At 36.0% G+C, this 25934-nt stretch overlaps 1 protein-coding gene across 3 annotated transcripts in view; it reads left to right on the top strand.

Annotated features, from left to right (window-relative positions):
* The window catches only part of SRBD1 (S1 RNA binding domain 1), a 122957-nt gene that overhangs the window by 87151 nt on the left and 9872 nt on the right, over positions 1–25934 (top strand). For 2 of the 3 annotated variants that reach the window (XM_042894067.1, XM_042894076.1), the window contains exons 19-21: positions 15987–16093; positions 17867–18043; positions 21727–21897. In XM_042894067.1, the coding sequence (XP_042750001.1) occupies positions 15987–16093; positions 17867–18043; positions 21727–21897 (455 nt within the window). The remainder of the gene's footprint in view (positions 1–15986; positions 16094–17866; positions 18044–21726; positions 21898–25934) is intronic. The other variant, XM_042894084.1, reaches the window with a different exon arrangement.

Genomic DNA, 25934 nt, shown 5'->3' on the forward strand with positions numbered 1-25934 from the left:
AGCTGGTTATTTCTGCAGGAGTTCCCACTTATATTCAGGTTTGATTGACATTTTGAAATGGCAGCTTTTCATGAAAAGCTGTTAACTTGTAGAATTTGGTTATGGTACTAAGACAGACTGACTTTGTTCTACTGTTGGGGCCTGTCCAATCTAAACAGAGCCCTGCATCTGAATTTAATAGTGCTACTCAACATAGAGAGTGCAAGGGTTTTTTTCATTTTCTTTTTAACACTGGTGCTTCTGATATGTTTTTGAACCTGACCTGATAGGTACTCATCCTCATATCTTTTCTGTGAGTAATTGCATTAATTGGCATTCCCTTTCTTTTTCTTTCTTGAGCTATCAGGTTTTGTCAGGTTGCACTTCCAGTTCAAGTGTTGGAATATATTTTCATTTGACATGATGAAAATAAATGGAAAATGGATTTTATGAATTTAAAGATCCCACAGCCTGTATGAATTTAGATAAAAGTGGCTATCTGCAGGTTTTGTTACTTCTAATTTTTGAAGTGTTGGGGGTGAGGGCAAACTTATGGTATTAACAAATCTTCTGAACAATGACTACTAATTTAATTTCCAATTGAAAATGAGGAAACAGTGCATAACATAATTATTCTCCCCTTGTCTTTACCAGGTTGGTCTTTATATTATGCCAGAATGTTGACAGTGGAATTAGAGACATTATGCAAGATCAGTTACCCTCTGCATCTATTTCCAAACTTCTGAAGACAGATATAGGAATACCCATATGCATTAGCTGAGAGGAGAAGTATTTTTAACTTCAAAACAGATGACTATTTATTTAAAGGAACTGGGGAAAAAGAATAAGGCCTAGAAATTTGAACATCCTGGTATCCATTGCTTGTGTTTACTGTTTTTTTAATTGAGTGCAAGAAGTAAAACCTTGCAATTATTTGGGTTTTTCCACAGATTAACTGTACAGTCCATAATTTTATGACTTGTAAGAGAGTATTTGAATCTCATAAGTAGGTGAGTAATAGTATCATTCATTTTATAGATGTTTTCAGAAAAAAAATAAAACAAGAACAAACAGCTGTTACAATTTCTGAATTATCTCTACTCATAGCTGACTAATTACTTTTTATAAAATCTCTACAGATTTGCACCTGACATAAATTGATGTCCTTATGCAACCCTATATTAGTGAAGTAATTACTTTTTGAGGAGTGTGTGCATTTTTTTCTTTGGGAGTTCTGCATGTCATCTCATCTTCCTAGTCAAAGAGGTATTTCTCATATGTTGATTTGAACTTCAAATCAGCAGCCAGATATTTTGGTGCTAGGATCATGTCTGTGTGGCATCAGGGTGAAAGTCTCGGAATAAACAAAAAGTTAAATAAAAACAGACAAGTCTTAAGGATCTAAACAGATATTTCCCCATGACTCGTTTGAAGGTTTGTACCTCTTAGGTTGTTAGAGGTATGTTGGAGGTACAATTCTAAAAGTAAATATGAAAGTGTAATTATTGCTGTGAATTGTTAGTTACATTTTATAATCTGTTTAGAATGCTGAGGTTGGGGTCATCTAAAATGTCCTGCCTATGCTGTCTCTGCAAATATCTCCCAAGCCAGTTGCAGTATAGCACTGGGAACAGACACATTTTTGCTAGTATTGAATAACATGTGCCTTCCTGCTGTGAAATAAAATGTGATTTTTGTGGTCCTTTTCTTTAAAGTCATCTGAACTAAATGAAAGTGAATGTTTTCTCAGATGCCTTTACTGTAGTTTCTAGATTTTAGAATAAATTTTTGAGTACCAACTAGAAGCTTACTGTAGGTGAACCAGTACTTAGTTTTATCTCAGAATTTTGAATGAATGCTTTTGAGCTTGATGTGAGCTTTGAAAGTAAAAGCCAGTGTCCTATGATTACCACCCAGACTTTACTCTTAGACATGCTGCTGCTATTCCTCCAAGCAAAAGAAAGATACATGGGTACAAGCTTTTCAGTATACCCGTAAGGTCCCTGTGAAATACTAGACCAATTGAATTAAATGGCAAACTGCCCACTGACTTTAAATGGAGCCAGGATTTTGCCCTTTAACTCTATCAAGCCCTAAGGGCAAGCAGGTTTCATTCTTAAACAGACCAAGCGTGGCAGCATTTCAAGGGAAAGTTGAGCCCTTGCAAACGTAGAATGCAGAGGACAGTGTGGGACCTTGTACTGCACTAGCATATTCAAGAAGTAAATGGCTATTGTACTGTTGAAAACAGTGCAATATAGTTAAAATTTTGATATGCTGTTCCCCATGTTATTTTTTTAATCTGAAAATAGACTTTTTTGTCTTTTTTACTTGTAAATGACCGGTCTTCACTTAAAATGCATAGGAGGATGTAGACAGCAGGAGAGACTGATCAGTGTGCTGCTGCTTCACAGTGTTCAATTTTTCCCATTTCTACTTCAGCAATAGGACTAAACATTTAATATTGCTACTTTGCTTTTATTATATAGTCACTTTTTTTTTTTTTAAAGAATCTGTTGAGACAATGTTCATCAATAAATTAAGGTCTGAAACATTAGAATGGTTTGCAGTCACAGAAATCTTGAGAGTATAAAATGAAACTTTAAAGAAAAGCGTTCATTTTAACCAGGCAAACATGTATTTAGGATCTTCAGACTCACTTGCTTTAGAACAGGTGTTATCCTCATTGACAGTGGTGTACGTAGTGTTTATTATTATTACAGAGCAAAATAAATGTTCTTGGAGACTGGTTATTTCTGTCTAGATATTCTTTTCCGCACTCTTTATTGTTGATGCGTAGTTCTCCTTTATTTTGTTTTAACTGGGTTGATGGATGCAACTATGTATGAAAGAGCTGTAGGGGTGAGAAGTTGAGGACATGGTTTTTATTTTGTCCTCTGAAATTTTTATCTTTTCAGTTACAGATCCCGTTTTCTCCTGAATGATGATGAAATGCAGGCCATGGCCTGTAGTTGCACAGTGGAGATACTGTCCTTCACTTTTCATCCTTTAGTTTCCCTTACACTTCTGCAAGTCTGTAGAGGGAATTATTTTGTGCATATTTTTCCTTGTTCCATCACCCTGTGTATTGTGCCCAAATGCATGCATGGGGAGTAATTTCTGAAGCTGTAGCTCAGTTCTGCCTTTCTGTTCTTCTACAGCTTGTGTTTCCTTGTGCCTGCTTTCATGCTCATACAGCTGCTCACATATTCTTACTCCTTTACAAGAAACAGTTAAGTTTTTGTAATATAGGAAGTCAGAGTGAGTGTTCCTACCAGGTAATGCTTCTCAGGTTTAGCCTTCATTGCCATTCTCCTTCCAGCCGCTGTAAACTGGTGATGTGAGAGATCTTTTTGACAGATCTGTATGAGTACTTTTCAGTTTACCAGTTCTGGCAATGCAATCCAGTTGCTGTTACCCTTTCTCTTTAGTACTCATTGGATTATATCTGCAGAGTGCTGGCTTTGGGCAGGTGTGAGCCTGGTGGGTTACTGCTAGGTCCTTCATCATCTAACTGCCCTGCAGGTTTTTTGCTCAAGATGTCCATTCTAAAGAAGCTGAAGTACTTGATAAACATGATCAGGTCAACATATTTACTTTTACTCTGGTGTAATACTTAGTGCTTTTGTTCTTTTACTGGAAGATTTTTGAAATTTGCTTTGAAGAAGCCATAATTCCTTCTCTACTCAGTCCAGCACTTGGGTGTCCAGAACCTTTGTAACTTTTTACAGACGTGTGTATTAAATTAATAAGTTTCATGTTCAGCAGTAAGCTGAATGCATGTTGCCAGAAGCTTTTGCTACGTAGGTGTTACGTGGCAACCTTTCAAGCATTAGTTATCCCTATTAAACAATACATTGTTCTGTTGTCTCTCTGGCAGTATCTAATGAAAGGAGATCTAGAGAATTGACAGAACGTTAAGAAATTATTGATAAAGAATAATAAAAATATCATTCTTAATACAGTTGCTCAAGTATTTTTCTTCAGTTTTCACGTGTGTTTTAAACTACCTAAGGTTGCTAGGTAATAACCAACAGGATTTTCAGATATTGCTATTGAGTGCTTTCCATAGATGAGAAAAAAAAAATCCACTTTCCATTGATGAAGAGAACAAAGATGATGTGAAGGACCATCAATTCAGTTTTAAGTTTTAAGTGTTATCTTAGTGTATATGTCTGGCTACAATGAGTCTTTTTAGTAATATTTTTCATAGTTTCCTATTTCAAATATTTGCTATCCCCAGTGGTAGAGTACAACAACTGGAGACTTCAAACTGAAGGCAAACCCAGCTTTGGCCTGGCTGCTCTGTAGCAGAGCAGAACTTGCTGGCATACCTTTTGACTGGGTTGTCAAATATCTGTTTCTATGCAGCTTTTGGTGTTTCTTTCCTCTGCATGTTCAGAGAACTGTATCTTGTTTACCACTTATAGGTAATGGAAAAAAGTTATTTTGAACTTATGTCCCTGTAGAATCCTCCTCAGTTCTGATTTGCCTCTTCTGCATCTCTCTGTTTTTCTAATGCACTACAATGATTTTCTGATCACTGTGCTGTAGATAGTCTTTACAGCATAACATGTTGACTGCATCTATATATTAATAATAAATGCATTTTTCCAGGAAAAGCTGTTCTCTTAGCTTTTCAAAGGGCACATTAGTCCTGTCTTCTCAGAAAGTGTAAGGTGGCCAGGTTCCCATCCTTTTGTCTCTGCTAGTGCAACTCTCTACAGTGGTAGTAAAACCATGTTGCATCAATGTTATTTGTATATGCTTTGATGAAGTAATATTATGGAGATCTAAATATTTTAGCCATAGATTTTTCTTGATTACCTGTACTCCTTTGTCTACAAGGGTTGCTCTGAAAATAATGAAATAATTTGATTATGTTGGCCCACAACATCAGAGCTGCATGTTGGTTGTAGAGGTTGAACCTTCCCACCAATATTCCATTATGTTTTGTTGCTGTGTGACAGATGGCAGCAGAGAGGCAGCCTGACAGAATGGCATCTGATGTGGAACTGTGTACAAAGCAAAGGTGCAGAGCTGGTTTCTTCTTGAGGAAAAAATGGCACTTGCTGACATTCACTGATGCTTGCTGAATGTTTATGGAGACTGGACAGTGGATGTGAGCACAGTGAAACAGTGGGTGGTGCGTTTCAGCAGTGGTGACAGCAACAGTAGATTACCTCTGCTGGTGCAGATTTTTACAAATGTGGCATGCAGGCTCTTGTTCACTGTGGGTGAAAATGCACAGCTGATGGTAGTGACTGTGTTGAAAACTAGTGTTACATAGCTGGAAGTGTGCTATATCAAACAGTGTTATTGTACTTTTTGTATCTGTTGTAGTTTCCATGGTAATTAATAGGAGGCATTACGTTCAGTGCGACCTACTTTTAGTATGCTGTTAGAAGTACCTCTGAATAGAACTGTTAAGGAGCACAGATATTCTGCTGAATGTGAATAAGAAGGATAACCGCCCCAGAATTTTCCTGAGGTACATGCAAAATAGGATGTCTGTGCTTTCTTTTCTTAGCATTCCTTCCCTCTGTGCACACATCACTAGACTGTCTTTCTTTTTTATCGCATCCTGATATCTGATCTGTTGTTACTAGGTACTATATAATTTCCCAGCTCTATTTACTCAGCCAGTGTCCTTCGTTCATAATCTTTTCCGAAAAGCCAGTGCCCCAGGTAAATGGCATGTTTTAATGCGTTGTGGAGTTTAATTTTGAGGGCTTTGGGAAGAAGTTAGCTAAGAGCTAAGGTTTCTGTTTTTTTGAAAGTCTGCATCCTGATTTTTAGAAATGTTTTATTTTTTGAGGGGAGAGGATGTGCTGTTATGCCTTTTTTTTTCCCTTCATTTACAAAATATGAGTTCAGTTTTTCACATCTAAAATACTGTGTGCATTTGCTATCTTGAAAGCTCATCATCTGCTGATTTAGCGAAGTGGTGAATAAAATATATCTCAGTTGGTTTGCCTTTGGAGAAAACCTGTGTGCAACTCATGATCTGTACGGTTTGACGGCAAACTATAGTTATTTTATTGTGCCAGATGAAATACAACTCTCAGCTCGGGCATTAGAGGAAACCAGCCTTTTTCACATCTCTCCTGGAGAAAGGAAAGATATAGAGCCACATGTACCGCAGACTACTGACTGGATGTTTGTTTACTGTGACATCTTCTGCTTTTTTTGTTGTTGTTTTTAAGTTTATTAACAAGTTGAGTAAACAAGGACACACATTTTTCTAATAAATATGCCTCAGAGGAAATGGAAACTGTGGTAATTCAACTTTTTTTTTTTGGTGAACTGTTATCAATGTATATTAGAAATGTGAAAGGATATCTTTGAGACTTTGAATGAAGTCATAGGAATGATGATCCCGTAACAACTAGTTGCCTTTCTAATTTGGACAGGATGGAAAGTGCAAAACAAAATTGTGTAAATAATTTTTCAGCCTCTTCCTACCACTTTGAAATAAAAACAGAGGCATGTATGTATTCAGCTATTAACTTTTTTTTCCACTTAATGAAAAGGAATTTATTTTAAGTAAACTGCTGAGCATAAGAAACAGTAATCAGTCTGGGAACCATTTGGATGCTGGTTTCCCTGTTCTCTTTCTGAAGCATACATGCAATAATAAAAATCTCCTCCTTTTAAATCCTCTCTAAATAGCCCAGCATGGGCCATTTTTAACTTTTCTACCTGTTTTACGAAATCAGTATGTTAAGAATAAAATTACCTTGGACAATTTTGGAGGTATTCATCCTGTTTGGTTATGCATGTAAGCTGGTCTCATTGAGGATTTTAGCAGATAGTTGGCATCATCAGGGCTTGGGATCAGCTTTTAGGGTTGTAAATTCACATTCTTAGTATTTAATTAAATTGCTATTAAATAGCAGTTCTCACTGAGATCTTAAATCTTTAGTCTAATGATATAGCCTAATTTCATCTAAGTCTTGATACCTGTCTGGAAACAATTTATAAAACAGAGCAGCCTAATTTTGACCTCTAGGTTGGGCATATAGACCCTTCCCCAGGACCAAAATATAATGGATTCAGTTGCAGCATTTTTCTCTCCAGCTGTAATAACTAAGACAAGTGCTCAATGGGAAATGACTTTTAGGTCCTAAAACTGAGAATTCTTTATTAAAAAAAAAAATAGTTTCCCATCAATGGATGCATACCACAACTCAAAGCAAAGATGAAAAAAACATTTGTAAGCTGCCCCTGAATCATACAATTAGAGAACATAATGCTGAGTGCATGAACATAATAAAATTTGGGGAGTATAGTATGTATGTTACTGGGTAATTATGCTTAGGTTGCAGACAGGAAATGAAGAATTGAATTCTCATTGACTACATTTCATTGACTTTCTGTATGGCTTAAGGGAAATTACTAAGTTTTTATGTCTTTAGTTTTTCATGTGTAAAACTGGGACTATTCTTATGTACCTATATCTTAGTGTGAAGGTGAAAGATTCTGCATTGTTTTTGCATGTATCTGACAGGGGATGTTATTGCTGTTGTGTTTTCATGATATTCTAGCAAAATCAGAACTGTTACTCTAGGTCAAAGCAATCTTTGACCAAAGAACTGGTACGCCAATACCAAAAGTTACTACTTGCTATCTCCATAGTACCAGCTATCTCTTTTGTCTCCCTGAATGTTTGGGAGGATAGATTACTTCTAATGTTTTATGAAAGGACTTTAGTTGTTGAGAATGCATCCTTCTTTTGCGATGGATGATAGAATTTGGGCCATGGCTGGTGACAAGGACTTGCCAGGCTAAGTTGTCTACCTCCTCCCATCATAAGTGTGTTAAATTCACTTCTTTTGCCAGCCTAGCCAGGCACATGCTGCAGACCTCCCTGCAGGACTTTCACTTGAGCTTTTTTGCCAAGCTTTGTGTAGTCCAGAAGTTTGGTCATAGCTGACTGAAGGAGTCTCAGTTGTCTGATTTCTGATCAGAGCAGTTTCTACCTCATGTGATGGAAAGTCAGAAGCTTCATGCTTCTGTTGATTCTTGTTCAGAATAGTGACTGTCTTTTGGTATTCTTAAATACAAATTCTGTACAGAAAGGAATATACAATAAAGTTTTTTTTTCATTTGAAAATTCTGGATTCTTGCACAGTAATAAGGCACACATTGAAGGTACTTTTCTGATTTGCTTGGAGCCATCTAATACCTCATCCCTTAACTGTCAATCCTGCAAATCACAGATAAAACTGATATTGAAGTTGTGCCGTTAATAACCACATCAGTTGATAACTTCAGTGGAACAGGTTTGATTCTGTATTGCTCTCCTCATCATAAAGTAGTGGTGTGCTTTTGGAATACTGGGAGGTGGACACGTGTGATACTAAATCAAAAGTAGTTTTGGTTCTTTTCGATCTTGATGATATTCTGGTCTCTCAGCTTGCAGTTCTAAAAGTTTGTTCAAATAGAGATTTCTATTCTCCCTTCCTTTTACACTTGAGCAAAAAAAAACCTGAGGCAGTCCCGGAATGCAGAACAGTTGCCTCTTTGATAATTTCCTTTCCTTTAATAATTGAAGCTAATACATATGCTTTTAAAATTATAGTTTTTAAGAGTTTCAAAGCCATAACCCTTACATTTTCTAATACCTTTTTTATTTTAATATTTCATGATTACTTTTAACCTTGTGTAAAATTAATTGTTGAACACTAAATAAATTAAATAAATTAATAAAAAAATGAAGAAAGATTTTTTTGAAGGGAAAAAGATGAGTTTTTAAGATGTGATTTTTATCTCTGTTCTCAAATTAAATATATTTAAATATGTTCACAATAAATATATTCATATTCAGACATTAGAGGTTTAAACTTTGTGACCTTTAAGTCAATAATAATAATGCAGCAATGATGTTTATCTTCAAATCTTCCACTAGAGAATACCTATGTTTGATTAATTTGTTACTCTACAGAATTTTATATTATTTTCCACTTTGATAGTTATATTTAAAAACTGTAATTTTATGTTTGCAAAAAGCCTTTTGAAGGAATTTCCAGACCTTGAATTAAAAAAAGAAAAAAGGGGTTATGGTACAAGTCTACAAAGCAATATCTATCTGACAGAAATACTGGAAATCTAATGCTCTTTGATTGTGCTTTTTCCTCATACCTGCTGAAAACTTCTGTTCAAAAAAGAAAAAAAAAAAGCATTACAAAAGGAGTCAATTGTGTTATCTCAACGTACAGTATAATAAATGCTTTTGTTTGCTGTTGTTAATACCATTCATCTAGTTTGATCTCAGTTTTTTATATTATGCTAAGTACTTCATTGGTAATTATCACATGCTATCAACAGCAGTGGTGGGTCTGAAGTGCTGCTTCATTTTGAGAATGGGAAAAACATTGATATTCTCGTTCACTTGTAAAAAGTTGTCACAGCGTAATTTTTGTTGCTGAAAAGTTACTGCAGTTAGTTTATTATTCAGTCCTGTCAACTTTTCAATATGCAAACATTTTTCTTGTGTTATATGCATAATAGGAAAAGAACTGAATACACATTTTAATGCAAAGTTTGTTAATCTTAGTGCAGGGCCGGCACAAGTTTCCTATATCATGGAGGGGGTTTTGTACTTTTGCTTTAAATATAACTTTGCTGTCATACGTAGTAAGTGGTGCTGAAATTGGTTTCAGTTATCAAAGATGTGAATGACACAATGGGTGCTTATGTACTGCGCCTGTTGAATCCATAAACACTGGTGCTGAACAAACTTCTGTTTTTTTCACATTTCCTGATTTTTCTGTCAGCTTTGTCTTTCATGGGTCATTCAATAAACACTGCTCTGGTTGACTCTTTTGTGATGCCATATGTCAATCAAAATCAAGTGCCTGCTTCTTAGCAAGGAGGGAAAATAAGCTTGCTTTATTTAAGTTTGCCTGTGCTTTCTGCAGAACAGTGCCTTGCATTTTGTTTCATTCCTAGTGTATTTTTGCCTTGAGCTATGCAGTGGAAGAGTTTGGAATTGAAGAGAGGAGTGTTCAATGAAAGCAAAGGAGGAGATAAAGAAAATTGAGAGAGAAGTGAAGAACAGGATTTGAAGCTGTTCTTTAAGGATATTTAATTTGAACAGATCTGTTTAAAAAAGAAAAGGGGTTGAGGTGAGAGGGATGAAAGGGTCTCATGAGTGTTTTCACATAAGATAAAAATATTTCTTTTTACTTAATCATGTCATAACTAATCCTGTTGGTATGAGATTAGAAAACCTCTGAAAGTCATTGTTTGGCATACATACTTTTTTTTTTCTAGTGAGAGAATGGATTGCTGATATGAATACCATGTTAATCACCACACAGAGCAGTTGCTAAGTGTGTGTACATTAACACTGGGAAAGCCAGTGAGCATGAGAAGTTCTTTATATTAGAACTGCAGAATGCAATAAAATGTGCATCAACTGTGTATACCCTTAAATGGATTTGTTTGCTTTTTTTTTTTGCTGTAGTTGATAGTGTTGTAAGTATCACATTTCTTATGAGAGTCAAGTAGGAGGAATTGCAGTATGGCTTCTGCGGAGGCCTTCTGTTTGTACAGACTTTTGTCAAGCTCTTAACATCTTCTGGGGTCTCACTTTGCCCTGAATGAGACCGGTTGGAATTTTATATCCTATTGCTGCTGTTCTTCACCCTTTGGGTGCAGAGGGATGGTCACTGGCTTCAGACTAAACAGAATTCGCGTATTCCTCTGGAAAGACACCGTTCCTTCTCCCTCTGAAAAAGGAATAGAAGCTGAGTGTAAATTTTATTTTTATTTTTACTTTTTTCTGTTTTCCTCTTTTATACTTTGCCACTTTCCAGAACAATCCCTGAATGACACTTGCATTTCAGAAGTCTGAAATCACCTGTGAAGCTCCTGATGTTCCCTGCTTTGTCTTCCTCTAGTATTGCTGATAATCTCCATAGGAGCTTCAACCCTAGGATGTTTTGTACAGAAATGGGAATGTACATTTTCTTCCTAGACTTCTGGAATATCACTTTTACTGCATCTGTTAGAGTGCAAGAAGAAGTAAATAGAAGATGAATTTCAGCAGCATGCAAGTGATTTGAAGCACTGATGTGATCAAGTGTGCATTTTTGTTTTCTTTTTCAGTGTTGAATCTTAACAGACATTGTTTTTGTTTTATCATTTTCTTTGAAAACAGAAATCTATTTCTCTCGGGGTATTTCAGTAATAGTAATGTGCCATTAAAATAAACAGAATTCAGATTTTTGAAAACAAGAAATGAATCAGAGTTAAGTACCTAAGATAACAATATATCTTATAACAATATAACATTTGGAGAAGCCACAGTCTTCAAAAGAAATTCTTTAAGTTAGGACCTTTTATCAAACATCAGAGGAGTAAGCTTGTTTTCTTAAGAATCTTAACTGAAAGGGATTTTCCAGAGGATGCTAGAAATTAAAACCCTAGTCTGAATTTTCCAGTATTTCTACCTGACAAAGGTGAAAAAGGTACACTTTTAATTTTCTTCTAATTCTGCCCATGAAAACTACTCATCATTAGACTATTTTCATTGCGTTAGTCCTGCTATACTTAAGAGCTTGTCTTGAACACGTTTTGCTTCTAGCTTTCACAAGCATTTGAAGTGCAACTGATTGTATATTAGCCACAGCACTAGCAGGGAATGTTTTTCCCTTCTAAAAATTTTAAGCAAAACACATTTCTATGGATTGACTCTCTATAACATGATATAGTTCTGAACTTTGCTTAGCATGTGTTGTCTCACCTAATTTCTCATTCAGTAAATGTCATTCAGGCTGCAAGATTATACTTCTTTTTAAAGAAAGTATGTATGTTTTTAAGGGCAATGTTGGCTAGTCTCACATGCCAATATTAAAATTCGTGGGTACAGAAGTTAATGGTAGGTACCAACAAAATAATGTTTTATGAGCTGCTAGAAGTGTTTCAGAACTTAAGGGGGGAAAAAAAAAGCATTTACTTCTTTGCTCATTGAAGGCTGACTTGGATTCAAAGGACAAGTGAGGTATAATTTGATCAGAAATGTTGGCCGTGTTACTGTTCCTCCTGGCCTGAATCCATAACCTGATGCCTGTTACACAGGATCGTGAGCTCTTCCCCTCCCTGCTACTTCGTGGGCAGCAGCATTAGGTCATGTCTGTGCTGAGCCTGTGGGCACTGGGGAGTGGCTGATTCCTTTCCAACTGGGCTGGAAGGTGGCTGGCTTGACTCCGGGGTATTGTAAATTAATAATGAAGTGTGGGCTAGTCTTGTTGATTTCTACTAATTTAATAAATATAAAATATATGTATTTAAAAGTCACTGTGTTTTGCAGTAGAATTTTAAACTATTTCTTTCACACAAAACACAATCCTTATTTATTTCCTGAAAGTATGATTTTTATAACAGCGTTGGAAAAGGTTACCGAGTGCACTGGTTATGTACATTGTTTGTTTGATGCTACTGTCACAAAAAGCTGCAGGTTAGGGTTGTTCTAATCTAGCTATGGTACTCTGAGAGTTTGGTCAGGGTATTTGTCCACCATCCATTCTCATACAGATGCAGCACATCTCCAGACTACATGCGAACAGTATCCCTTCATAAATTTCTGGTGCTGATGACACACATACTTTTATAGGGACTATATTGCTAGAGATCTCTACAACAGGTTTTTGAAAAATGGCACTCAATTGGTGTTGTAGCACCATCTCAAGGTTTTTAGTAGCATTAATTATTTCCAGTGAGTGCACATAGCTCTTCAGAGTGAGCAAGACAGCAATCATTGCTGGGTAATTCCTTAGAAAACAAATACTAAAATACTGTTACAGTGTCTGATATTTCTAAGCACAGATTACTTTCTTTAGTTGAGAGGGTCACAGTTTTTATTTGAAGCAAGTGAGTAGCATGGCTTCTAGTAGTGTCTGAATAATATGATATCACCCTAGTGCATATAAATAGTATACAGAAGTATATAATATCAAACCTCTGATACTGGAGAAGGCTAATAAATTTTCTGGAAGACAGAAAGATGCTTAAACCTTTCTAAGGTATAATCTGTTAGCAGTAGAAAGTCTTTACAAAGATATTAGGATCATAAAGTAATGCTTTTAACTACTTTCAGAAACTGTGCTTATAACGCTACCCTTTGCTTCATATCAACATAAAGAGGGATGTAGAAACTTCTCCATCACAGCAAAAGGAAGCTGTGAAGGTCTTGAAAGGCAAATTTGTTGTCTGGAGAGTTTTCTGTCATTTGCAACTTGATTTCATTCTCTAGCTTGAATATATTTTACATCTGAGAGGTATTGGTAGCTTTGAGACATGTTTACTAAGACAGCTGCACTGTCTTATGTTTATCTTGATCTGTCACACTTACCTTTCAGCTTTTTCCTCATTTGTGCCTTGACGTAGGTGCTGGGATATGCATTCCAAGTGGTATTTCTGTCAGATATTGGTACTAAAGAGTTTGTGCATGCCCTGCTTTGTTGTGCTTATTTGCTCCTTCGATATTTGTCTGTTTTTAGTGTGACTGTCAAGCGCCAATGAAGGTTAAAAGATGCAAATAATCTTTGAGAGACCTGAGAATTCCTTGTTAGGAGCAGGAGTTCTTGGCCAAAGAAATATCGGTTACATTTTTCTTATTTTTTATTTTTGCCGAATTGTTTGCATTCTGTTACTTGAATTTTACACAAAGTACTGTATCCACAGTCTTAAATTTTCTGATAAATGCCACTTTCACTTACGAACCTGAGGAATCACGAGCACTGATCTTTCTTTCATTAGCATAAGTATTTCCAAATGCTTTATTTTGGGTTATAATATACCATTTCCCACTTTATTTGTAGTATAGTTGACCGATTTGTTTCTGAGTTCACTGTTAGCAGAAATGGAAATAATGCTCTTGCTGAATGAAGTCTCTTATGAAGAACTGCTTAGAAAGATTTGGCCAAATCTATATATTTCCTTACCTTCTTTGCTGTACTCCAGTCTACTAAGTATTGCGGAGATGATGATGAATGTCTCAATTTTGATTTGAATGGCTGTATATTTCTGCTACTGAAGAATAATCATCATTTTAAGGAGTGAGACTGAAAGCCATGGAAACAGCATTCTACCCAATTGTTGTCACAGACTTGCTGTTTTTTATTCTAATTAATTTTTAAACAAACAAATTATATATTTTTATATATAATATATTTATATATATATATATATATATATTAAAAGAGTGATCAAGAATTGTGAATTTGTGAATCAGCTTCCAAGTGCCTTGGATTGAGTCAGTGTCCTTTCTCAAAAGCAGAAGGATGTTTTGAGTACTGTGCATTTTTAACTCTTTTTGCCTTCCTCCATCATAAAGAAAAATGTTAAATATATTTACATTACTAAATTTAACTTTGTGCTTCTTCATGGAAAATCAAATTCTGTATATTGCAGCTGTACTTGTCAAAGAACAGAAAATTCAGGTGTTCCTAAACAATTTTGGTATTTTATTCTCATGCCCATCTGTTAGTCTGGTATTACTGTTCTGTTTACGTAAATACATCGGTGTGTGTGAGTGTGTGAGCTGGAATCCTCTAGTTCTAGTACATACCCAACTGATGACAAAAGGAAGGAATATATAGAACGTAATTACTAAGAGAAGCTGCATCTTCAGAAAGACATAAGTATAGAAATATAAGACGATGGGGTTTTTTTTGTTGGTTTTCTTGTGTTTGTTTCAGGACATTTTATGTATGTTGCAATAAAATGTCATAGTAAGTGGTATCATAATAAAACACATTCGCATTTTCTTGGAATGAAGGTCTAAGAGATACACTGGCATAAGTTTTAGGCTCTGTATAGGTATTAACTAATCACTCATTAATGAACTACCAATATTAGTAAATGGAAGTTGATACTGTTGGCATGTTAAATTTAATTACGAAAACTTTAAAAGATCTGAATAGCTTTTAGCAGTTTAAACAAAGTAGTGGATGAAGTGTTTGGTGCCTTGGCTCAATTCCAGTCTGGTGTCCTAAATGAATGCATCACAAAACCACAACAGATCAACTCAGATTTACATGAGTGACGTATAAGAGCCCTGAAGCTAAGCCAACATAGTGATTGAATTAGCTCCTGCATTCAGAGAGGCTTCTCCCTCCAGGTTAGACTTCTAAGCACTGATGGATATGTGTGGGGAGCTAGAAGTTACAGATTGAAGTATGCCTGTGCTGGGAAGGGAAAGAAATCTTAGAGCTTCAGAACTTTTATCTTTTATCTTTGACAAGTGTGATAGATTTTCTTTTTCTTTTTCTTTTTTTTTTTCTTTTTTTTTTTTTTTTCTTTTTGAGGGGGTGGAGCAAAAGAGGAAGCGTTATTAACAGTAATGGAAAAAATTGAAGAATTTCCTTTAGTGGTGCTTCTGTCAAGGGACTGCCAATCTCCCTAGAAATCTGTTTAAAATCTGAAACACATCATTGCTGCGGGGTTGATATGTACCTAATGTATTATCCACACTTAGTTTGTTATTCTAGTGCCTGTACTGTAGTATGATGCTAATATATAGGACAATTTCACAAATGTGTATGTGGGTGAAAAAGAGCAGCATTTATGATCTTTTCTCCAAATACCTTATTTTGAAAACAGTCTTATTTTTAATAACTCAAAGTGAGGTTATACATAAATGTCAGATTAAAGACAGTGAATGAACAGAAAGATTACTCCTTTAAAGAGACCATTATGTGTTTAGTGTATTTTTGCTTTTTATGTAATTTGGATAAATAGTTATTAAACAAGAAAGAAAAGCTGATATGAGGAGAGACTTATTCTAGGGATTGTTATTATGACAGAAGTGTGGCAAGAAAAAACATTAAAGACATTTTAAAAAAAAGGCATTCTACTGTTTGATTTTAACAGGTACCATCACGTAAGTTATTGATAAGTTCCAGCAAGGATTGCATTAACGTTACATAAGTAAGAACTTTAAACAATAGTATGCTTCAATATTTCAGTAACCTGATATCTCCACTTTTGTTTCTCAGCATGATGTATCACAGACCTTGCTCAAAGCAACTCTGGACAGTGTGGTTGAAGAGTGTGTCAGCTTTGTAGGAGTTGATATTAACATCTGCTCAGAAATACTATTAAGGTGAGTCAAACATTTTCCTATTCCAGTAATTACATGGCTCCGGATCACAGAGTCTCTGTTTAGTCTGCCATCTGACTTCAACTCAGCTGAAGCAAATGGGTCTTGTGTTAAATTTCCAATTACAAGAAAATGACACAGTAACACAGTATTTCACTGTCCTTGGAATTCAGTTTTTAAGGGTATGTGTGATTCTCCAAATAAAACTATACCTTGGAGGAGAACAGGTTAAAAAAATTTGAACCAACACTGCAATTTAGAAAAACTTGAATATAACCAATGTGTATTTCTGCAGTAAGAAAGGATTTTTCAACTGTACCTTCTGTCCATTCAAAGGTATTTTTGTATGTATTAAGCAAAGAAGGATATAAAAAATCTAGTGGGCAAAGGAGAAAGGGAAGAATTTAAGGGGAAATTTTCTGCAAGTGGATTCCTTTTTTTAATGTGATTTTTTTTTTTTTAGTAATTTTTCCATAATTATTTGGAAAAATATTCTGAATATTATTTCTCTGGGTTAGAAATCAATCTTGTTCTCTCCTTATTTCTCTCCTAATAATGCTTTCCTACGCATCAAGTGCACTTGTTGCTAGATATTACACTTAGAAAGGGTGACAACATTACAGTACCTGCATGACTTTTGAGTGTTTTACTTGAAAGACTTAAGAACATCAAGTGCTTTGACAGTGAAAATAAGCTGTGTTTCCTAATGTTTCTATGAAATTTTTGGAATAAATTCTATGCCTTTAGAATATTTTGTCTATGGTTAAAGAGGTGTCTCAGTTTTTGCTGACTTTGGATTTCTTTTTGTACTTGTGCTTAAAAATGAGAATAGCAGATTTTTTTTCTTTTATTCTCACTCCCCATTTCAGCTATTTCTGCCAAGTTTGTTTTCTCTAGAATCAGTTTTATTCCACAAACAGGTCTCTTAAAGCAATGATATCTCATATTCGGAGCCATGTGGGCATCTGGGTGACATTTTCTTCTCCAGAAATAAATGCCCAACACAGTTTTTATCTCTTTCTGTGATTGTTGTACTCTGGATATAACTTTGTGTGTATGTACATATAGAAGAGATGCAACAAACACACTGCTTCCTGAAGGAATATGGCTTATTGCAGTTACACTGTACAGGTATGTTCTCTGCCAGATCTAAGTTGCCCTCAGAACAACTCATGAAGTCAGTTCCCAGCTGGTCTTATATTTCAAGAGCAGCTGAGAGAAAAGGAACAAGCTGTGTGGATCTGTGAAATCGTGTAAGGAAGGCAAGCTGCTCTCAGTTACTCTCTTTCTGGGTAGCAGACACCAGTGCCTCATGTTGGGGCAAGGTGTTGCAGTATCACTGGAAGATAATAGCTGAGAGGGGGCTACTCTCACAGGAGTAATTCGTCTGTCCTGAACCTTCCTCCCACGTAGTTTCCTGAAGAGGGCAGCTGGGGGCAGGCCATAAGACATGACAAATCAAATTGGTATTACAGAAATAGCCCACAGATCATAAATTATGAGTTCCTGGCTTACTAGTTAGGCATGTGCAGAACCCTATTGCTGTACGAAGTTTTGTTGACTGCATAGGATTCCTTCCACAGAATTCAGAGAAAAGAACCTTTTTCAGACTGTTCCTTTGCTCTAGGAGTCTCTTTACAACATTCTTAGCTGTGTTTCATTTTTGTAGGTTTTTCAAACCAAATTTTCTGCAGTCATGTGTGTACTTGAAATGGATTAGACTTGTATTAATGACTATTCAATGGTGAAAATGTATTTTGTAAACTTTACTCTCAGACATATTGCAGGATTGAATGCCACCAGAGCTAGAAATATTATTGAATGGCGAGAGAAGAATGGACCATTTATAAATCGAGAACAGCTCAAGGAAGTTAAAGGTTTGGGTCCCAAAACTTTCCAACAGTGTGCTGGCTTCATCAGATTCAATCAAGATTATATAAAGACTTTCTGCAGGTAAAAATGATGTTAGCCATCATGACAACATTTTCCAAAATGTTATGGGAAGACTCCTTTACCTTCTGTTTTGTATTCAGATTTGAAACTTGAGGAATACTGGGTCTTCACACTTTGAAAGAAATAAATTAAATTCTTTAAGTCAGTTGTCGAACATAGCTTTTGCATTGCATCACCATGGTTTATTAGTCTAGTTCTCTAAGTTAGAGTCTCTATAAGAATACAAGTTTAATGGCAAATTCTTCAACTGAATCAACAGAAAAAACTTTACATGTGGCAGTGTCATTATCTATGAGGTATTAAAATCTTACAGCCCAGTGCTTCATATTTAACTTAGAGATTGTTAAATCCATTTCAGTGTGGTGAAGATTGATACTCTGCAGAACACATTGGTAGTAAACTAGAGTGGATTTTTGGAGAGTTTCAATTCCAGTGCCTGGAGAGAGAAAGTTAAATAAGCTGTCTGGGCTAGGCTCTGCTGTGCCTATGAGGCATGATGTGACTTCTTGCTTTCTCAAATATGTAAGAAGCCCATTACTAACTCCAGTTTGTCAACACTGAGTCATACTTTTCCTTTCCGTCTCACTTCCCATTTCTGTATCAAGCCTTTTCCTCCTGCAACCGTTCATTCTGCTTTTTTTCTTCATCCAAAATGCTTCCTTGCCGTAACAGAAAACGCCCATTGTAGGACAGCATCTCTTTTCCTTCTCCTGTCTTTCCCATTTCTCTATCCAATATAAAGAACTAAGAAGGGACAGCGTGATAGCACTATCCCCACCCTTTTGCTGCTTTCTCATCTCCACAGAAATATTTTCCAGGGAAGCACATGTTATTCTTTTTCCAACCCTGTTCTCAGAAGCAATACTGTATTCCCAGTTGCTGCTGGCCAAACTGAACATGTGTAACTTCCAAGCAGGAGGTAGGCACATTAGGACTGGCATACCGCCCGAGTGGAAGGGATACAGATTGGTTGCCCATCTGGCAAGAAAGCGCATGCTGCAGGCCATGCAGGCCATTCTGGCGCACTAATCACCAGAAGACCAAAGAACTTATTTTTGAGGCTGCAAATGATCTATAGGCCTTATGTTGAACAGATCTGTTCTAGTGAATGTGGCAGTACAATAGAGGAAAAGAAGGCTGATGCCATGTTGGTGTTTTTTTTTCTGAAGTTCACTAAGGAAATGTTTAACAACACCATTTTTTTTTCCTTTCTTGAGCACACTTCTGATGTTAGTCTGATTCCATAAAACTTGAAAACACTGTATAACTTGAAAAATCTGGTATAGCTTCAGAGTTTGAGGCCAGAATAAAGCTCTAAAGGCATTGCCTGCGCAACAGTCCATATGGGCCCATATTGCAAGATCAAAAGTTTCTGAAATGGACTTTGGGAGGATTTTATTTTTGTCCTCTCCAGTCATGTTGATGTCTATAGAGTGCTGCATGAGTTAGTTTTTGTACTTTGTACTTGCAAGTTAGCAAATAGAATCACAGAATCCTTGGAGTTGGAAGGGACCTTTAAAGGTCATCTAGTCCACTTCTGCAATAAACAGGGACACCTACAGCTGGATCAGGTTGCTCAGAGCTCCTCCAGCCTGGCCTTGAATGTCTCCAGGAACAGGACTTCCACCACCTCTCTGGGCAACCTGTTCCAGTGCATCACCACCCTCGCTGTAAAAGATTTTTTTTCCTAATATCCAACCTAAATCTACCCTCATCTAAGTTTGAAACCATTTCCCCTTGTTCTGTCACCACAGACCCTGCTAAAGAGAGTCTGTCCCTTCTTTCTTTTGGCTCCCTTTGAGGTATTGAAGGGCCACTATATAGTTAGCAGTTTTTCAATAGTCATTATTTAAAATACTGATATTGAAAGAAAAAGCTATGCCTACATTTCTGCGTATGTTCCATGTTAGAGTGTGAAGTGTGAATGCTATCTGTAACAGGTCTTTTTCTTTCCTCTCCTCTGTTGCAGCATTGCTGTTATATATAGTCCTCCTGCCATTGTGGGCAAATCTGTCCACAGGGCTCCATGAGACTTTGGAACCTTTATTATCCTGCCAGTTAAAGAAAAACAGATCAACTCAAATGTAGCTGAATCTAACCAACTAGGAGTCAAGATTGTAATCACTGTTTTAAGGAAGGCTGTATTAGGACACTTTTGCAAAACCAGAATATAGTAGTTTTGTAGAGAAGGATATTCAACAATCTTGAAGCCTAACTACTTGAGCATTTCAGAGCAAACCAAAAGTTAAAGCATCTTACAGAGAGCATTACCCAGATGTCCGTTAAACACTGATAAGCTTGGGACATCTCTCCAGAAAGTCTGCTCCAGGGTTTGACCACCCTCATAGTAAATAAATGTTTCCTAATGTCTGGTATGAGCCTCCTCTGGCACAGCTTTGTACCATTCCCATCTTGCCATTGGTTCCCAGGAGCAGAGATTCCCTCCTGCTTCCTTTCTCAGGGAACTGTAGAGAATAGCAGTTTAATAGCAGTCTAAGCCTCCTTTCTCCAGACTGGATGGCCCAAGTGTTGTAATTACCTCACAAAACACAACTTCCAACCTTTCTTCTAGCTTTGATAACTTCTTAGGGATGCTTTCACAGACTTTAACATCCTTTTTATGCTGTGGATCCCAGAAGTGCACACAGTACCCAAAGTGAGGCCACACTGGCACTAGGCGTAGAACAACAGGATCACCTCTTTTGACTAGCTGGCAATGCTGTATTTATTGCATCTCAAGACATGGTTTGCCCTCTTGGCTGCCTGGGCATGCTGCAGGCTCATGTTATGCTTACTGTTGACCAGCACCCCAAGATCTCTTTCTGTAGAGCAGCTCTCCAGCCACTTGTTTTCCAGTCTACATATGTGATTGGTGTTATTCCATCCGAAGTACAGAATATAACATTTACCTTTGTGGTACTTATTTCTAAATTCTGAAATAGTGGTAGGTTTGGCCCTTAGGTTTTTACTGGTTTAAGGTTTTCATATTTGAAATTTTTCATGTTTAAACCTGACCCATACTTGAGCATACGTTTTCAGAAGCTTAAATGTAGAGAGTGAAGTAATGTTATTCAAGGACTTTATTTAAACATTGTGACTTTGTTCTGCAGTTCAGTTACCTAAAGACACTGTGAACAAGATATTTTGTTGTAGTTTTTTCTAATTGTATCCCTTTTATTTTAAATGGCAATCTAAGAGCTGACAATTTATCGTGAAAGTTTTCCTCACATGATCTTTATCAAGTAGGTAAATACAATTGTACCTGTTTTACAAACAGAAGATACTATCCAGTTTGCAGACTAAACAGTAGGTTGTATATTGTGGAATTTTACACTATCAGCACTTTCATTTTCTCATTTTCTCATTTGCTTTAATATTACAAATTGTTGGTTTTTTTTTTTACTTCATACGTTACTTTTTTTGTAATCTTGGCATTGCACAGACTTTCTGATGAAACACAGTGTGTTTATTCTATATTAAATTAATTTATGCATAAAACTATATGATGGATTTTTATGCTGTAATGTTGTAAAGATTCATCCACAACGACCATTTAGGAGTGATATACTTTTTGATGAGAATGAACATCAGATAAAAATCTGATTAGCAATTTTAATGCTTAAGAACTGTGCTAGGACCTTGTTCAGCTTGAATGACATGCCCATTTTTTCTATTTCTGACAGTAATAAGAAAACTCAGCTTGGAAGTCATGCACTTTTCACTAAAGCAGGTACACAACTCACCAGTGAGAAGCAAGGTAAAAAGAAGAGCAAGCCGACACCAAGTGCCTCATACCAACCCAATCCTTTGGACCAAACTTGTATCCATCCAGAGTCTTACAGCATTGCAATGAGGTAAGCAGTGGAAAAGTTTTTGAACCATCCATATAAAAAAAATGCAATTACTGTTTTGCTTTTTTTTCTGATAACAGCCTTTTCAGTCTTTTGAGGCAGGAATATTTATCTTTTTAGGTAAAAGATTTGCATGCAAATTTTTAGTTGGTTAGCAGGTTTTTTTTTCTTTTAGTTTTCACACTTGTTTTTCAATATGGAAACCAGTAAGTTTTCTGAGTAAGTTTGCCAGATGTTTCACTCATTACTCTTACTTCGTATCACCATTTTCCGCCTTACTGAGACTACTTTTTTCAATTTCCTTTTGTTTGGCAGCTTTTCTTATGCCAAATATTAGCATTACTACTTTTAATTCACAAAGTGTGGAAACCAATCATTTGTTCCGACTGATTTTAGTCTTTACCCTTGCCCTCAAATCCTATCTAAAGAATTTTGGGGGGATAACTTTTTTCATGTAGGAATACTTCCCATTTTTTCCATGCATTTAAACTTACCCGGCAATACCACTGACTTTATTAGGAAAAAATGTTTCCCTTCAGCAAATGCATGTACAACTAGGTTTGATCACTTCATTGCTGAATTTACACAAATACTGGAGAATGTTTTCTGGTATCTTTGAATGCCCAAGTAGCAAGATATTCTACCGAATCTGATGAAACTTGAAGCATTTAGATGTTTTTGATGCATATGCAGTTTCACTGTTGGCCTCAAGTTTGTTAGTAAGACATCTAATTTCAGAGAAATCAGTGGATTATTTTAAAACATTGTAATATAGTGTACTAGCTCATTTTATGCTCTGAGCAAATTAGTAGAAAGCATCTAATTCATCTTGTGCTGCATTATTGATTGTGCTTCATATATTACTTTGCTCAGGATCTTAAATAAAAAATAATTGTATTTGTTCTTAAAAAATAATCTCATGGAAACACTGTGCAAATTTTCAGGTAGTGGTAGTTTAATACTTCTGTATCGTTAACAACTGCTTTTATTTCATGACTTGAGGTCAGCATGTGCCAAACAAACTTCCTTCTCCATGAATTTTGACCACAATTTGTTTATGCATGATTGTGCACATGAATGCATGGGCATATATAAGCACGCTTCATTATTACGAAGTTCTACAATTAAATTCTGATGTTGCGAGATCTGATTAAGATGTCTATATTAAGTTTCCAAATACATGAATGTCATGGTGGTTTTAGTATGTGACCTTCAGCTAAAAGAAGAGAATGTTTTTTCTGTAGGTCATACAAAGTAATTAGGAACCCATGTGTGCCTCTCTTCAGGGAGGTACTGCAGCTGGTGAATGCTAGTATAAGATTTGATCTTTCCTATCATCAGTCCTGGTTGAAATTAGACTCAGCTTGTCCTCTTGAGAAAACATTATTTCCTACCATAAACCAGCACATATTTATTTTTGTAAGTGATTTGCGGTGAACAGGTTCTTTTCTTAAGGCATGCTGGAGATAATTTCATCAGCAGTTAAATGCTTTCAGAGTTCTCATGATATCTGAGAATATTACTCCTGGAGAAACATCATTCTGCTACCTGTTCATAACAAAACAATCTCTAAGCCCCAATGAGAGATGCTGAGTTTCTGAGTTCATGAAGCTCAAGTTTCTTATCCTTGCTTTTCTAGAATACTTTCAGTACTTTCCCTACAGTGCATGCTTTGTTAGCTCTCTAGAAGAGGTAATTGCATATAAATTTCCTCTACATAGGTGAACATTCTTTCCTTCTGCTGGGCATTTTTGTTCCTGTCCACTCCATGCCACATATCCTTCTCTTTTGGCCATGATTCTTGGGCCAGTGTGAAGCTGACTACCAGTGTCCCTACTCTTTTGACAATGTATAGGTCATTTTGGATTCTTATTTTGCTCCTTCTTTCTCCATTTTTCTAATGCATCACCATTTGTTACTATTTCTCTGTCCTATCCATAGCTGACTAAACAAAATAAAAAAAATTAAAAAACAAGATCCTGATATCAGGGATCCTACAATTAGGATTTAGAGTGTGAGAAACCTTAGTCATCCTTACTTCAGAATTTGATGTAGATAAATAAGCAAACACTAATGCTGATCTACCACATTGTATTTCATTCAATTTAAATGTCAAGTAGTCAGGATTTGTTTCATTTGGCTTTCCAGCTCTAGCACAACAATATAATCGAAAAAAGTGTTCATAGTGTTACCAGCTTCACTTAAGGGTTGGTTGATGTGGAATGACTACTTCAGGGCAGAAAACTGTAGTCAGTTAGTGGTAAAATATTATAGGGTTTTATCTAGTACTATGCCATCACAGAAGCTAAATTAACACAGGTTAATTTATATCTGAAATAGTGAATAGTATTGCTGTATGGGGTAGTTCACATATTCACGTATAACTGAAATTCTGGAGACAGTTTTAGTAGGTGGTTGGAGTTGCAGGCTTATGCGAGGGCTGACACCTATTGTCCTGCCAACATTGCTTAGAGATACATTGGAGTTTCTTAGAATAAGCTCCCTGTCAAACTTAGTGGGCTTTGAGAGCTGCAAAGCCGTTAGAGAAGTATGATGTGGCTACAGACCAATGCTATGTTTCATTTCTCTTTGTCTAGTGCAGTTTCTCAAAAGTAGGATTCCAGCTGTGCCACTGTCTGCTCTTTGTTTCTTACCAAACACTTTGCCTTCCTTGACTGAATTTTCAGGTGAAATATTTAAATCCAAGTGCACGTTGTGTAGGTATTATACCATAAAGTTTCATTACACAAAAAAAGTCAACTGATAACAAAACAAGTATAAAAATATAATAACATTTGTTAATGAAACACCTTAAGTAATAAGCATAGCATCTGTTCCTGTAATAGAATCAGTCTTTTCTATTTCCTTTGGACTTTTTCTGTTATCTTACTTCTTACATTTAAATAAAAACGTCTCAGAGTGTTTTCTATGAATGTAGTCTATGTTCAATGTTATTTTTCTTTCAATAGAAAAATGTTTTTCTTGAAAGTTTATGAAATATGAAGGTGGTAACCTGGCATAGCTTGATCCCCCAAAGTAATGCAGGGAAGGTAGGGGGGAAATATTTCTAATATTTTTATTTTGCAAATAGCCATTTGAAAAGAATAGCTCTGCAGCAAACTGGCAGAGCAAAACAAAACAACAACAACAAAAAAAGCAAACCAAGCAATATAGTATAAAAAATGGACACTGGTGACATAAGGTCTAAATATGAAGCAGATATCATACTATCCTGCCCTCAGTCATCTAACATAACTTAGTAACGATTGTGTTTTAAATGACTTCTCAAAAAAACCCAAGTCTGAAAGAATTCTTAAGATGAGAGTACTAAACTAACTCTTCTATGGTTTAAAACCTAATTTAAATCTACTGTTCATGAGAATCATTGAGACTGTTAGAAGTGGGTTCAAATCAGAGCTCAATACAAATGTTTTTAAACAAAATCCATTTCATTTTACCTGTGTTTTTTTGCTGCTTTTAAAGTGTCATTTTCTCTTCTGCTCTTTGCACAATTTGTCAGTTGCCGTGTCATGATCACAGGTGCATCTGTGCTAACAAAAGGAGAATTTTTCTGATGAATATGCTGGACAGATTTAATTCAAGGCATCAAAATACAGTATCTGTTACCACAGAAATCAAAATGGGTGGAATTGATGTTGCGTAAATTAATCATAAAGGCTTCCTCGAGTAATGTCTACCACATTTTACCATAAGAAAGACTTTCATCAAAATTTTATTGGATTAAAAGTTTTCATGGGAAATTGCACTTATTTTTAAGCAAAATAAGCCATCAATTTTTATACACTGCTTCTGTCCAAATGACCCGGAGGCAGTAGTCCACATTACAGATTTGTGACACGCAAAATTATCAGTTTTTAAAACAATGTTTTTGAGGGGTAGAAGTTCACCAAAATTTGAAACCACTAATTTTCTTTTTCAGAAGTATTTTGTAGCTTGAAAGCCAAAGCCATTAAAAAAAAAATGGTTAAAAGAATTGCTCCCAAGTGGTGAATTTGGTTGCCAAGTTTTAGACTGGAGCC

The sequence above is a fragment of the Lagopus leucura genome, unplaced genomic scaffold (genome assembly GCF_019238085.1).
Source record: "Lagopus leucura isolate 7727_CA_CO unplaced genomic scaffold, USGS_WTPT01 Super-Scaffold_73, whole genome shotgun sequence".
Classification (NCBI taxonomy): Eukaryota; Metazoa; Chordata; class Aves; order Galliformes; family Phasianidae; genus Lagopus; species Lagopus leucura.